Raw genomic sequence first — 14,680 nt, 5'->3', positions numbered from 1 at the left:
GTGCTTGGTGGTGGCAGAAGTTACAGAGAAATATATGCTGGATGCGCAGTCTGGTGGGGTGGTAGGGTAGGACAAGAAGAACCCTATCCATGGTGGGGTGGCAGGAGGATGTAGGAGAGGGCAGTGTTAATGGTAGAGGAAGGGAAGCCCCTTTCTTTGATGGAGGACATTTCCTTAGTTATGGAATAAAAAGCTTCATCCTGAGAGCAGATGTGGTGGAGAAAGAGGAATTGACAGAAGGGTATGGCATTTTCACAAGTAAGGTGGTGGTATAGCCCAGGTAACGGTGAGAATCAGTGGGTTTATAAATGACATCAGTAGATAAGCTGTCTCCAGAGACAGAGAGATCGAAAAGGGGAAGGTGGGGTCAGAAATGGCCCAGATAAATTTGAGGGGAGGGTGGAAGCTCTCTTTGTTTACATAACTCATTCTGGGTTATACGTAAGAAGTATGTCAATGGCATACGTCATTATGACACCATGTCATATGTGAGTGCTTCACTAAAAAAAACAAATACTAATTAGACAAATTTCCCAGTTCCCCTGTTTTTCTTTCAATTAGTTTTTGCAGTTACAAAACATAACCGTTAGATATCAAAGATTTGACAGAGGAGGGAAAGAGATGAATAGATGAAGATCTGGATAAACTGAGTGACACAGAAGGTGTTTGTGCTCGCTGATAGGTCAAAGTCAAAAGTCAAACTCGAATTTATTGTCATGTACACATGTAAGCACATATACAACGACAAACTTACTTGGAGCACACAGCACCAAATACACAACATTCACAAATAAAACATAAACACAACTTTACAAGAAAGTACAGTACACAAAAGCAAAGTTTACTGGAGTGAAAGTGGCCACAGTGTTGCAATCCTGAGTCAATGATTACAGTTGTGCAGAGTGCATCTAGAATCGCATGATTCAAGGGCAGTAGCTGCTTTTGAACCTGGTGGTATGGAATATCAGCCCCGTGGTTGCTGCATGCAGATGGCATGGTCCGGATCACGGCTGTCTGAAGAAGTAATTAGAAAGGGATAGATGATGACTGAGATACAAAACACTGGAGTACAGTACCTGGAAATTTGAAACAAGAGCGAATACCGGAACTATTCACCAGCAAGGCTACAGCTGTGACAGGTGAAAATGCTGAGCTGACTTACTACCGGTTACCTCCGATACCAAAAGGCAAGGCTTGGCATCTTACTATTCCACATTGTCCAAACTGACGTCATGAGCAGCTCCGTGCCCCGACGGGTACCAAGGGCACATGCGCAGAGGTCGCCACTTGCCGCTCTCGGTTGCTTTGGTCTGAAAGGATTGATCAAGCTGGAGTGATCGTGCTTGACTTGTGACATCATTATATTTCAAAATGGCGGCGGCGGCGGCGGCGACGAGGCTGCGATACTTCCGCACTATGGTTCGGGGCTGAGCGCCGGCCGCCGGACCGCAGCTGATGGAACGTCGCTCCCAGGACCAAGCTAAAGCCGACGAAGTCAGTGATGGGGCCGCGCCACCTGCAGCCCAGCTAAATGGCGAGCAGAGAGATGCGCACGGTTCCGTTCAGGGTCCGTCCCCCTCTCGGAGGGTCCGCGTCCTTGCCAAGGCCAGAGCCGGTGAGTCCGGAGTCGTTGGTCGAGGGAGGGAGCCGCCCAGCCTTCGTCTTTTGGTCGACGGTGCTGTGCAGGTTATGTGCGCACCGTTCACACCTGCCGCTGGTCGGCGCCGCCCCATAGCTCCTACTTTCCAACCCCCTTCTCGGAGTCTCCTTACACTACCCCCCCTCCGTTCCCCCCTCCCCTCAGGAGTGACTTCCTTTCCTACTCCTCCCTCTCCTCTCCCCGGAATCTTCCTTTCCCTTTTCACCCTGCCATCCTCCCCATCCAGCACCAAACCTTCACCCCAGCAGATTAGCGTCTTCAGCTTTATGTGAAAACACTCGGAAACTTTTGCCTGTGGTTGTGTTAGTCAGTGGTAGTGAAAGTAAGGTTAGAATTGATTGGGATAAGAAGACAGAGGCGAAAGTCAGTCTTAAGGAAAGATGTAAGTGTCATGTTGAGGATACAAGGAGGGATACTAATTATTTTGATGGAATTTCTGAGGTGGTGTGGGTGTCACTAACAAGGGCAGTATTTGTTTCTGATCTCTGCTTGGTTTGAAGATGGTGGTGAGGTGCTACCTTGAACCACTGAAGTCCTTCTGGTGTGGGTACTTCAACAGAATATTGGGGGTTCCAACATTGCTCTTTAAGTTAAGTTAATTAAGGCATTTTCAAAGGTCCATAACAAAATTGAACCCAAATAGCTGTGTGGAAAGAAAGTTGAATAATATTTACAAGTCAGGATAGTGCATAACTTGGAAGAGATCTTCAGCTGCTGACATTCCCATGCATCTATTGCTGTTTGGTTGTTGAAGTTATGATTTTGGAAGGCACAGTTTGAATAACTGGTTAGTGACTTCACTTTGTAAATAGCATGCATTGCAGATGCAATGCACTGATGTTGGAAGGAATAGTGTTTCAGGTGGTTGATTGAATTCCAGCCAAGTTGGCTGCTTTGTCCTGGAGGACTTCGAGCTGCTTGAATAAAGATAGAGTTACACTCATCCAGATAAGTGACAACTGTGTTATTGTGCTGCTGATTTATGCCTTGTTGAAAGATTTTGGGTATTAGAAGATGAGTCTCTTGCCACAGAATACAGAATTTGCTCTGATCAGCAAAATATTTATATGGCTTGTCTGCTTGTATTTTAATCAGTAGCAAACCCCATGCTACTGATGATTGCACTATTCAGTGATAGTGATACCATTGAATGTCAAGGACAGATTGATAGAATTTTTGTAAGCTTTAATTTGAAGGAAGGAAATAAATCATGGGACTAAGTTCCTCATTTGTCACAGAAATAGAGGAAGTACTTTACAGTTGAGGCCCTCTGTTGGTTGGGTTGTTCATGGATGTTGTGTCCTAGCTGATACACATATCAGAACAGCACGATATAGAGGGCATTCTTTGCCTGTGCACAGACTCCCCAGCTCCACATAGTTGCTGAATGCAAAGGAACTGCAGAGACTGATACACTTTGGCACCAGCTGTGTGGCAGAAGTTCCCAGTCAGTGATGAACTCAACATAGAACTGCCTTAGGGACTCCAGCTCCAGATTTTTCCTGGGGGGGGGGGGGCGGTTGCTTGGAGGTATAGCTGCAAATAGCAGAGGTTTGAGATTAATGTTTTTCTTCTCTGTTTTGCAATCAAAATCTTTAATATTGTACAGCTGAAGTTCAGAGTGGCAAAAAAAAGTTTAGTAATACTTTAAAGTAATAAGAGTGCAAATAGTAGGTCAACAGAAGGGCAAAAGTTGATGCTCTGACTTTTCAGTGCTTCTGATGAACAGAAGTTCATTATATTTGGCGTCAAACTTTGTGGTTCATTCTTTAAAGAATGCTTTTAGTAGATAATAATGTTGAGGGTGGGGGAAATAGAACATCTACTGGCAAACCATATTCAGCTTTTCTCATTGGCTTTGGTTTAACTGGACACACTGGTATCCATCAGGTGTGATTTTCTAAATGTATTGATTCAGGGATTGCTTGTGAGCAGTGATCCACTGTTCTTCATTTATGCACAAATGCAATAATCATTTTTAGTAGATTCCTTATGTCAATGTGTTTTCAAGATTGTTTGACCCTTAGTAGTGCAGCTTTATGTGATGGTAGAACCTTGTGTTCTTGAATGTTGTTAGCTGAGCATAAACTTCAATATTACAACATAATAAAATTTATTTAAACACACAATGTTGAGAGACACTTAAATCTTTAAGCATGCCAGAACATTTTTAATGGTGGAAACCAATTAAAGCTTGCTTTTGTCCCTTGTAGCCAACTCTGTTCATCTATAGAAATGGCAATGCGATTGGTTGCAGTAAAGTCTGAGTGAAATTCTCAGCTTAGATGCTGGCCACAACTTTACTCTGGTGCTGTACTCCACTCGGAGCTTGTAGTCAATGGAAAATACCACAAGCAACTGACAGCAGCTTTTTAGGGATCCATGTTTGCATGTTACTGCCAGTTAGATAAGTAAATAAACTTAGTTATTTAGGACAAGAGACATTTTGAGTTTTAAGATTTCTACGGTGATCTTTGTCATCTCTTTAAGTTTGGTTATTTTGTACCAAGATGACTGTAGTTAGACATTTCCTCGTGTTACATAATCTTGTTTTGATCATGTCTAATAATGGTGTCTCATTAATCTGGGTTAATATGCTCTGCTTGTGATTTTTTTTTTTGTCTTGATAAAACATTTTAGTAACTTTATAAACTGTGCTTAATGTTGTTAGTCATCATTGGACTCCTGTACTGAACAACAAAAGATATTAGAAATACTCTCCATTTTGGCTCCAAGCCAGGGCAAATTTATTTTCTAAAAGCACAATGTTGATGATTTCTCAATTTAACAGCTTGATTTAATGGTTTTCTTATCATTCTTGTGCTTTTTCCATTTGGTCTGAAAACCTGTTTTTACAATCCTTGTTTTTCTACATTTAATGTTTTTTTTTTAATCATAGCTTTTAGTCCTCAAAATTCAATGTTATTTTTACTTTTTTTAAGGTACATACAGCAGCGCACCTAAGATATTGGAGGACAAAGTTTGGACCGACTTCTCGACTCCTGCTGGACAGTGTGTTGAAAGTTCTGAAGTTTTGAATTTTCAAAACTGTGAAGTAAAAACAAGGTGGTCTTTGTCCGTTCCAACATATAAGCACAATTTGCACTGTTCTAGGTATGAAGACAGTCACAGCCTTAATTCTGAGGACTCGGGTATTCCGACACTAGAAGTTGGAAATCCAGAACCCATCCATTGTGGTGTGTTAAATGTCAGAACGAACAATGTTGATCCATCCCAGTGTGCTGGATTTTCAAATGACAAACTTGGACAAGGTTCAGGTAGTCTCCCACCTGGTATGTGCTCACCAGCTATACGACTGGAAAATGACAACGCAATACGAAAATCCTCCACATTCCCTCGTTCTGGTTATGACAATGTGAAGCTCTACAGTCCATCTGCTAGAGGAGTAAACAAAGCTGATGAGATATCTGTAAGCAGTATTTCAAGCCTGAGCACAGAACTCTCCACAACCCTGTCTGTTAGCAATGAGGATATCTTAGATAGTCTGGTGACCAGTGAGTCGAGTGCAATTGTAACTCTGGAAACTGATGAGGCGCAGTTCACTGACATCAGTCTAAATTCTTCCAGAGACACATACCTGCAAGCAGACAGTTCATCGGAACAAGAGACCAAATACAAAAGGTTGGGTACCCTTGCCAGCTTTTTTGCCAGGTATAATATACTTTTTAAAACATTTCTCTTCTATTGGAGAGTGAGTGGTCTGAATGTTTCTAATTTGTATTAGCATGATGGTTATATCCTTGGGTTGAAAGTGCAATATGAAAATCTTTGCAGCATTTGCCACAAGGCAAATTAATGGCACAAATTAAGTGTAGTGATCTAATTATCATTATGGAAACAAGGTTGAATGGTGACTACAGCTGGGACCTAAATATTCATGAGAATATGACATTTGGGAAGATCAAGAAAAATCAATCAAATAAGATGCTTCTGTTTTGATGAAGGTCAGTGCAGTGATAAGAAACGATCATAGCTTGGTAAATCATTACATGGATTTAAAATTAATTTGGGTTTGCAAAAAATAAATGGTGGTAGTCAATTACAGGCCTCCATAATTGTATTATTACCTTAGTAAGATAGAAACATAACAGAAAATAGGTGCAGGAGTAGGCCATTCAGCCCTTCGAGCCTGCACTGCCATTCAGTATGATCATGGCTGATCATCCAACTCAGAACCCTGTACCTGCTTTCTCTCCATATCCCCTGATCCCTTTAGCCACAAGGGCCATATCTAACTTCCTCTTAAATATAGCCAATGAATTGGCCTCAACTGTTTCCTGTGGCAGAGAATTCCACAGATTCATCACTCTCTGTGTGAAGAAGTTTCTCCTCACCTCGGTCCTAAAAGGTTTCCCCTTTATCCTTAAACTGTGACCCATCGTTCTGGATTTCCCCAACATCAGGAACAATCTTCCTGCATCTGGCCTGTCCAATCCTTTTAGAATTTTATAAGTTTCAATAAGATTCCCCCTCAATCTTTTAAATTCCATTGAGTATAAGCCTAGTTGATCCAGTCTTTCTTCATATGAATCTGGTGAACCTAGTTTGTGCTCCCTCAATGGCAAGAATGTCTTTCCTCAGATTAGGGGACCAAAACTGCACACAATACTCTAGGTACGGTCACACCAAGGCCTTGTACAACTGCAGTAGAACCTCCCTGTTCCTGTACTTGAATCCTCTTGCTATGAATACCAATATACCATTTGCTTTTTTCCACTGCCTGCTGTACCTGCATGCCCACTTTCAATGATTGGTGTACAATGACACCCAGGTCTCGTTGCACCTCCCCTTTTCCTAATCGGCCATCATTCAGATAATAATCTGTTTTCCCGTTCATACCACCAAAGTGGATAACCTCACATTTATCCACATTAAATTGCATCTGCCATGAATTTGTCCATTCACCTCACCTATCCAAGTCGCCCTGCATCCTCTTAGCATCCTTCTCACAGCTAACACTGCAGCCCAGCTTCGTGTCATCTGCAAACTTGGAGATGCTGCATTTAATTCCCTTGTCTAAATCATTAATATATATATTGTAAACAACTGGGGTCCCAGCACTGAGCCTTGCGGTACCCCACTAGTCACTGCCTGCCATTCTGAAAAGGTCCCATTTATTCCCACTCTTTGCTTCCTGTTTGCCAACCAATTCTCTATCCACATCAATACCATACCCCCAATACCATGTGCTTTAAGTTTGCACGCTAATCTCCTTGTCAAGAGCCTTTTGAAAATCCAAATATACCACATCCACTGGTTCTCCCCTATCCACTCTACTAGTTACATCCTCAAAAAATTCTTTAAGATTCGTCAGACATGATCTCCCTTTCAACAAATCCATGCTGACTTTATCCAATGATTTCACCGCTTTCCAAATGTGCTGTTATCACGTCTTTGATAACTGACTCCAGCATTTCCCCCACCACTGATGTCAGGCTATACGGTCTATAATTCCCCGGTTTCTCTCTCCCTTTTTTAAAAAAAGTGGGGTTACATTAGCCACCCTCCAATCCTCAGGAACTAATCCAAATCTAAAGAGTTTTGAAAAATTATCACTAATGCATCCACTATTTCTTGATATAAAAAGATATAAAAACAATGGATGACTTCAATGCAAAATATGTTGCATTAATTGTAATAAGATAATGGGAATGGTCATTGAATGTAGATGAACTGATTATCTGATCAGTATATTGAGCGATCCATTGAGGTTAAGGCTATTTTAAACTTTATTGTGTGCAGTGAAGTGGTGTTAATTAATGAGCTGGCATGAACATAATGGACTGAATGTCCTTCTTCTGTGGTGTCATAATTCTGATTTTTATCTCATTGTTCAGTGCCCTTTATGAAAGGTTTTCCATATCAAGTATGTCATTAAAATAGAAATGGGTGGATTTGAATCTGAAACTGCGGTTCTAAATGTAAACAGTAAACTATGAATATGTGAGTAGGAAGTTGGTCAGGATAGGTTCGGGTGATTCATTGGTCAGCATGATGGTGGAGAAGCAGTGGCTAACAATGAATGTAGTATTGCAATAGTTTTTCATTCCTTTCTGGCATAAAAACTAAAATAAGAGCAATCCACCAGTGGTTAATAAAATAAAGTGAATGATGTATTGCCTGATGGTTGAGAAGTTAAATTCCACAAAAAGATGTGGAGATTGAGGGCAACGCAATCAGATTGTAAAAGCTTCTACAAGTAGGCAAAATTAGTAAAAACAAATCTAAGTCTCTTGCAGTCAAAAATAGGAGAATTTATAACAAGACAGAAATAGCAGATCATTTAGAAAAATGTATTCTTTCCTGACAGAAGGCAATATGAATAATTCCACAGAAATGGAAGGGAACCAAGAGCCTGATGAAAAGGAGGACTTGAAGTAAATTATTATTAATTTTAAAAACTGCTTAATGGGACAAAAAAACTAATACATATCCAGGGTCTAGTAATCTGCATCACAGAGCACTGAAAGAGATGGTCATGGAAATGGTGGATGCATTTTGTCATCTTTCATAAAGTTGTGAGTTTATTCCTGCAGATTGGAGAATAGTAAATGTAATTCTATTTAAACAGTGAAAGGAGAGGAAAAACTGAAGCATAGACAGGTTTGCCTACATCAGTGGCAGGGAAACACTAGAGTTAGATGAGAAGAAAATTGTTCACTCAGATGATTAAGCTGTGAAGGCCAATTGGCATAATCTATTTAAAGTGATAGACGTCTGAATACAATGTATCAAGAGGTTTCAGGAGAAATTATGAATGTTCAGAAAGGGGTTCAACCTCGATCAAAGCTTACTGGGTCAAATGATATACTCCTGTTTCTCTGAGAAAATAACTATTATGTGGTAAAGCTGCATGGCACTTGGTGCAAATGGGCATTTAGATAATTGAATGAATTGCCAGCAAGTTCCAGTGCTGAAATATTGCCGTGGGTCTGTCCATTCATCTAACTGGAGAGTACTTTTGTTGCACTTCTGATGCCTTCCAGCTGCTGGAGAATTGAGAGGTGACTTAATAGTAAATATGAATTTTCTTTAGGGCAACTTTAATAATTTGTATCCAGGAGATTTGTGTGGGAGATACAATGACTACAGTATTGCAAGTCTGATGACATGCTTGAGACTCTGTGAATATTAATAACATACTTGGGATTCCTTGTGAGGATTAATAACTTTACTTTATGGCTCAATTCTTCAACAAATCCTCATTTTTGAACTTGTATTGGAAAGAAGTTCATTACAGCTGAAGGTGGTAGGGCTGAGATTGTTGCCCTGATGACCATCTTCACCACTGTCCTGACATTGAGATGTTTTCTGACAATTGCAAATAAAATCTAGTCATTTGTGGGGCATTTTCCCTGGGTATTATTCACTTTAGACATGCTATGACCTCTTAGTGCTACATTCTGTTAAATATTCCCTGGATCTCAAAGTCTGACATTTAGCTCAAGGTTAATTACTTTCACTTAGCCCCTGGTGTTCATTTTGTACATTCACATTTCGAACAAGGCCGTAACAGTGACGACAGTGGAGTTGTCCTAGTGGAACCCAACTATTTACTTGACAAGGTTATTGTTAAATAAATGTTGCTTGATTGTGTTAATCTCTCTCCATTAGTGTTTTGATAATGAGTTGATTGAGAGTACGTTCACCGATGGGGTTAAATTTTCTGTTCTTTCTGGACAGTGGAGTGGCTTTGATGGTGTATTTTGATTTTTAACATGCTTTGCAGCTTTGTACACCATATAAAGTGAAGTTTACAAGGAATTAATTTGGATTATCATTAAGAATGCAAACAATAGTGACAGTAGGTCATGTGGGCCTGGAGGAGAATATATACTGTCATTGTGTTACCCTTGGGATCAAGTTGTATTTCTTTTTAGGCAACAATATTGCACATTTTGTATGACTCTTATTTAACTGAATTGACATATCTCTCGTGCAAGCTTGTTATGTTTGTTAGACTAATTTGTCTTGTTATTTTCGAGTCACATTTCACAGAATTTGGGCACTGCACATGCCTGTTTTGTACTGAGATAACAGCTTTTCCTGTAATTATAGCAAATCTAAATATAGTAATATTTAGATCTGAGGTATATCTGTTGGATGTTGGAAAACTAGTGTTTGTAACTATTTCTCTAGATTTTCTTAAGTTCCTACTCTAGGTTCTACAGCAAATTTCTTCATTTCATTTAAGTTAAATTTAAAGCTGTAGTCCTTTTATTTTTGTTTTAGTCTCTTGATTTTGACACTCCAATCCCAAACAAAAACATGCCTTACTTTTGCCACATACTATTTCTTATTATGGTGCTTATACAATACGTAATTGTTAGATATAGTGCTTTCTCTCTCCAGGGAGAGATGGCAGGATTGCCTTTTCACTTGAAATTTAGTGGCAAGAATGGTGTTTGTACTGCTTCTGCACATTATCTTTCTCAATCATCTTCTACTTCATTAGATCACTTTGATTTAAACCCAAATGTTGTAAAATTAAGCTATCTACAGTCATCTAATTCAAATTAAACATTACTTGGCCACAGAGTTATGAAACATCAGTTAGGGACAGCCTAAAGAAAATTAGATCTGCTATAAAGATAATGGATATGAAAATTGTAGCAAATTATGAAAGTAATGAAAAAATATTTACAGGAAGAGTCAGAGGACTATACTAATGTATTCACTTGTTTAAACTTGTAGGCACATATCCAAGGAGATCTTGTGTGGTTTCTCAGTGCTCAATTCTCAGAATTCCTCTATATTGCATATAACCTGTCTTGTGAACAAAATTCATTGTTTTGTTTGTGAAGTTGCCTAGACAGCGAGGCAAAACCAATAGATAATATCAGATGCTTTTTAAAAACAATTCAACTAATGCATAAGTGACTTCTACAAGACAGCTGATTCATTTTGATGCTCATTCAGAATTTCTACACTCAGTGGTAAATTTATTTGGTACGCCTAATCAGCCAATCATATGGCAGCAACTCAATGTAAAAAAGCTTGCAGATGTGGTCAAGAGGTTCACTTGTTATTTAGATCAAACATCAGAATGGGGAAGCAATGAAGTCAAAGTGACTGACAGTGGAATGATTTTTGGTGCCAGATGGGATGGTCGGAGTTTCAAAGAAACTGCTGACTTCCTGGGATTTTCACACACAATAGTCTCTAGAATTTAGAGTATGATGTGAAAAACAGAAAACATTCAATCAGTGTCAGTTCTGTGAGCAAAACACCTTGTTAATGAGAGAGGTCAGAGCAGACTGCTTTAAGCCAACAAGAAGGCAGCAATAACTCAAATAATCTTGGGATGTAATGTTGTGCAGAAGAGCATCTCTAAACGCACAACATGTCCAACCTTGAAGTGGATGGGCAACAGAAGACTACACAGGATTCCACTCCTATACCTTTTTTAAAAAAAAAGTAGTCACTGTACGTCTTCCCGAATGGATTAAGTTTCAACAGTGCAGCTATTGGAGAAGAACTATGTGAAATATTAAATTTCTAACATTAAATTATTAAATGTATATCCTGTTTCCCTCTCGACAAAGCCCCATCACAGGAAGTGTTCAACAAAGTTAAACCAACACAACTTACTGAATTAAAATACTGAAATGATCTTTCAGCTACTATTGTAGAGGCCTCATTAGTGTAATAACTGCAGGAGTTTTGAGAAAATTGCCTGCATCTTTGGGACAGTAGGTTTGTGTGCATAGCTGGTGGGTAAATGAGTGAGTACTGAATACCTTCAGGAAAGTTTTATCTGTCATCTTTGAAACTTTCTGCATCATTCTCTTTGTGCATTACTTAACATTGAGCCATACAGCATTATTTTTATAGGCTTTTTCAGAAAGCCATCAAAATCAAATTTGAGAATTATTTTTACTTGGTGTCAATGTAAGTGTATTTGATTAGAATCAGAATCAGGTTTATTATTACTGGCATGGGTTGTGAAATTTTGTTATCTTAGCCTTTGCAATACATAAGATAGATGAAAAAAAGTTGAATAGATTAAAATCGTGCAAAAACAAACAATATATATTTAAAAAGTGATGTAGAGTTCACAAATTGAATGTCCATTTCAGGATCGGCTGGCAGAGAGGAAGAAGCTATTCCTGAATTGCTGCATTCCTGAAGCTTCTGTACCTTCTACCTGATAGTAACATTGAACAAAGGGCACGCTCTGGGTGTTGGGTGTTCTTAATAAAGAACGCTGTCTTTCTGAGACACCACTCCCTGAAGGTGTCCTGGTACTTAGTAGGCATCAAGATGGAGCTGACTAAATTTATGACCTTCCGCAGCTTCTTTAGGTCCTGTGCAGTAGCCCCCCCACATCCCGGACAGTGATGCAGCCTGTCAGAATGCTCTCCACAGTACATCTATAGAAGTTTCTGAGTGTTCTTGTTGACATAGCAAATGTCTTCAAATTCCTAATGAAGTATAGTCGCTGTCTTGCCTTTTTTATAGCTGCATCAATATTCAGATCGTGAAACTGCTCCCTCTCTCCACTTTTGATCCCTCTGAGGATTGGTATGTGTTCCTTTGACTTTCTGAAGTCCACAGTCAGCTCTTCTGTATTATTGACATTGACTGTAAGGTTGTTGCTGCAACACCACTCCACTAATTGGCATACCTTGACGTATGCTCTCTCGTCTCCATCTGAGATTCTACCAGCAATGGTTGTTTCAGCAACAAATTTGTTGATGGTATTTGAGCTGTGCCTAGCCACACCGTCATGGGTATAGAGAGAGTAGAGCATGGGCAAAGCACACACCTTTGAGGTGCACCAGTGTTGATCGTCAATGAGGAGGAGATATTATCACCAATCCGCACAGATTGTGTCTTCTGGTGAGGAAGTTGAGGATCCAATTGCAGAGGGATGTACAGAGGCCCAGGTTCTGCAACTTCTCAATCAGGACTGTGGGAATTAAGGTGTTAAATAAACAGGTGTTTAAGGTGTTGATCTGTAGTTGATGAACAGCATCCTGACATGGCTGTTTGAATTGTCTAGGTGGTCTAAGGCTGTGTGAAGAGCCATTGAGGTTGCATCTGCCGTTGATCTGTTATGGCGATAGACAAATTGTAATGGTCCAGGTCCTTGCTGAGGCAAGAGTTCAGACTAGCCATGATCAACCTCTCAAAGCATTTCATCACTGTAGGTGTGAGTGCTACTGGGCAATAGTCATTATGATAGCGCACATTATTCTTCTTGGGCACTGGTATAATTGTTGCTCTTTTGAAGCAAGGGGGAATTTGCACCCGCAGCAGTGAGGGGTTGAAAATATCCTTGAATACTCCTGCTTACCAGGTAGTGCGTCAGGACCTTCTGTCTTGCGAGGGTTCACCCTCTTTAAAGATGACCTAAGATCGGCCTCCGAGACAGGGATCACAGGGTCACCATGTGCAGCAGTTTCTTTTTATCTTTGTAAACAATATGCATAATAAAAAAAATCCCAGAACTTTGTTTCAGTCTATGTGGAGCCAGAGGAAAAAGTGGTTGCCTGAAGGAATCAAGAGTAATCTATGTGCGGATCTAGTTGATGTGAGTGACGTATCTAGAGGGATATTTCTCGTCTCATATCACAAAGAAGCATATGGAAAATTGTGAGTTCAGGGAAGGATACATAGATAATCTGGAGTGGTCACTATTAACAAGGCTTTGAATGTCATGGGAAGTGTAAGGGTTTTTTAGGGCCAGTTGAAATCTATCCTCCATTGCCATGGAAAGCAAGCAAGAAGATAACTAGAGCCCTGATGGATTTTCTGCATGTTTGTTTACCAAAGGTGTTGTGCCAGAAGATTGGAAGTTAGCAGTTGTTGTTCCTGTATTTTAAAAAAAAGCGCCGGGAAACTGCAGGTTGGTAAGTCTTGGGTAAGAAGTTGGGAAATTAATGGAGAATATCCTAAGATAGTATTTGTGTACAGTTGGAAAGGCAGGAAATGACTTTTGGGGAAATCTATTTTTTTTATTAAGGGTGTGACTAGGAAGGTTGATGGTGGCAGGATGGTAGACACTCTGTGTGGACTTCAATAAGGCATATGAGAAGGTTGTATGTAGTAGGTCAGTCCAAAATGTTAAAGTGCGTGGGATCAAAGGTGAACCAGCTGATTGGTTTCAAAATTGATTTGATAGAAAGTAGGTGGAAGAATGCCTTTCTGATTGGAAGTTTGTGACCAGTGGTGTACCATGAACTGATCCTGTGACCTTTGTTATCTGTGATGTATGTTAATGACTTGGATGTGAATGTCAGAGGCATGATGATGCTGGTGGTATTCTGGATAGCAAGGAAAGTTGTTTAATTTTAGAGCTGGATACAAGTCAGATGGAAAAGTGGGTTAATTGTAGGTAGAATTTAAAGCCATCAAGTGCAAGATGCAATAGTTAAAATGCTGGAGGAGCTCAGCAGGTCAGTTAGCATATGTGGAAATGAATAAATCTGAAAATATTTTAGGCTGAGACCCTTCATCAGGCCTGGAAAGAAAGGGGGAAGACACCAGAATAAAAGTGGGGGGGCGGGGACGTGAGGAGAACAATGACAAGCTAAGGTGATAGGTGAAGTCAGGAGTGTGGGAAAAGTAAAAGGCTTTCGAAGGAATCTGATAAGAAGGGAGAGTGGACAACGGGAAAAAGGGAAGAAAGGGAAATCGATGTTCATGCCATCAGGTTGGAAGCTACCTAGACGGAATATGAGGTGTTGCGCTTCCACCGTGAGAGTGTCCTAATCGTGGTGCAGGAGGAGACCATGATGGATATGTCAGAATGGGATTTGGGATTGGAGTGATCCCTGCAGAAAGCAGAGAGTGCAATATGCGTTTTGGGAAGGCAAATGGGGAAAAGACATGTTCAGCAAATGATAGCGCTCTGTGGAATGTTGATGGTCTTTGTGACTCAAAGTGTTGACAAGCTAGAACGGGTGGTGTAGAAGGCATATATAGCATGTTTGCCTTCATACATTTAGGCAAAGAATATAAAAGTTAGGTATAATGTTGCAACTTTACAAAGCA

The 14,680-nt window shown here is 40.1% G+C and overlaps 1 protein-coding gene across 1 annotated transcript in view; it reads left to right on the top strand.

Moving 5' to 3' along the window:
- The first annotated feature begins 1,407 nt into the window (after window positions 1–1,407).
- The window catches only part of LOC132391700 (TBC1 domain family member 14-like), a 76,658-nt gene continuing 63,385 nt past the window's right edge, over window positions 1,408–14,680 (top strand). The window contains exons 1-2 of the mRNA XM_059965246.1: window positions 1,408–1,615; window positions 4,603–5,332. Coding sequence (XP_059821229.1) covers window positions 1,456–1,615; window positions 4,603–5,332 — 890 coding nt within the window. The 5' untranslated portion in view covers window positions 1,408–1,455. The remainder of the gene's footprint in view (window positions 1,616–4,602; window positions 5,333–14,680) is intronic.

Source organism: Hypanus sabinus, chromosome 3, assembly GCF_030144855.1.
Source record: "Hypanus sabinus isolate sHypSab1 chromosome 3, sHypSab1.hap1, whole genome shotgun sequence".
In the NCBI taxonomy this organism is placed as follows: domain Eukaryota; kingdom Metazoa; phylum Chordata; class Chondrichthyes; order Myliobatiformes; family Dasyatidae; genus Hypanus; species Hypanus sabinus.
Note: the sequence above shows the minus strand (reverse complement) of the source record. Positions and strands in the feature narration are given on the sequence as shown.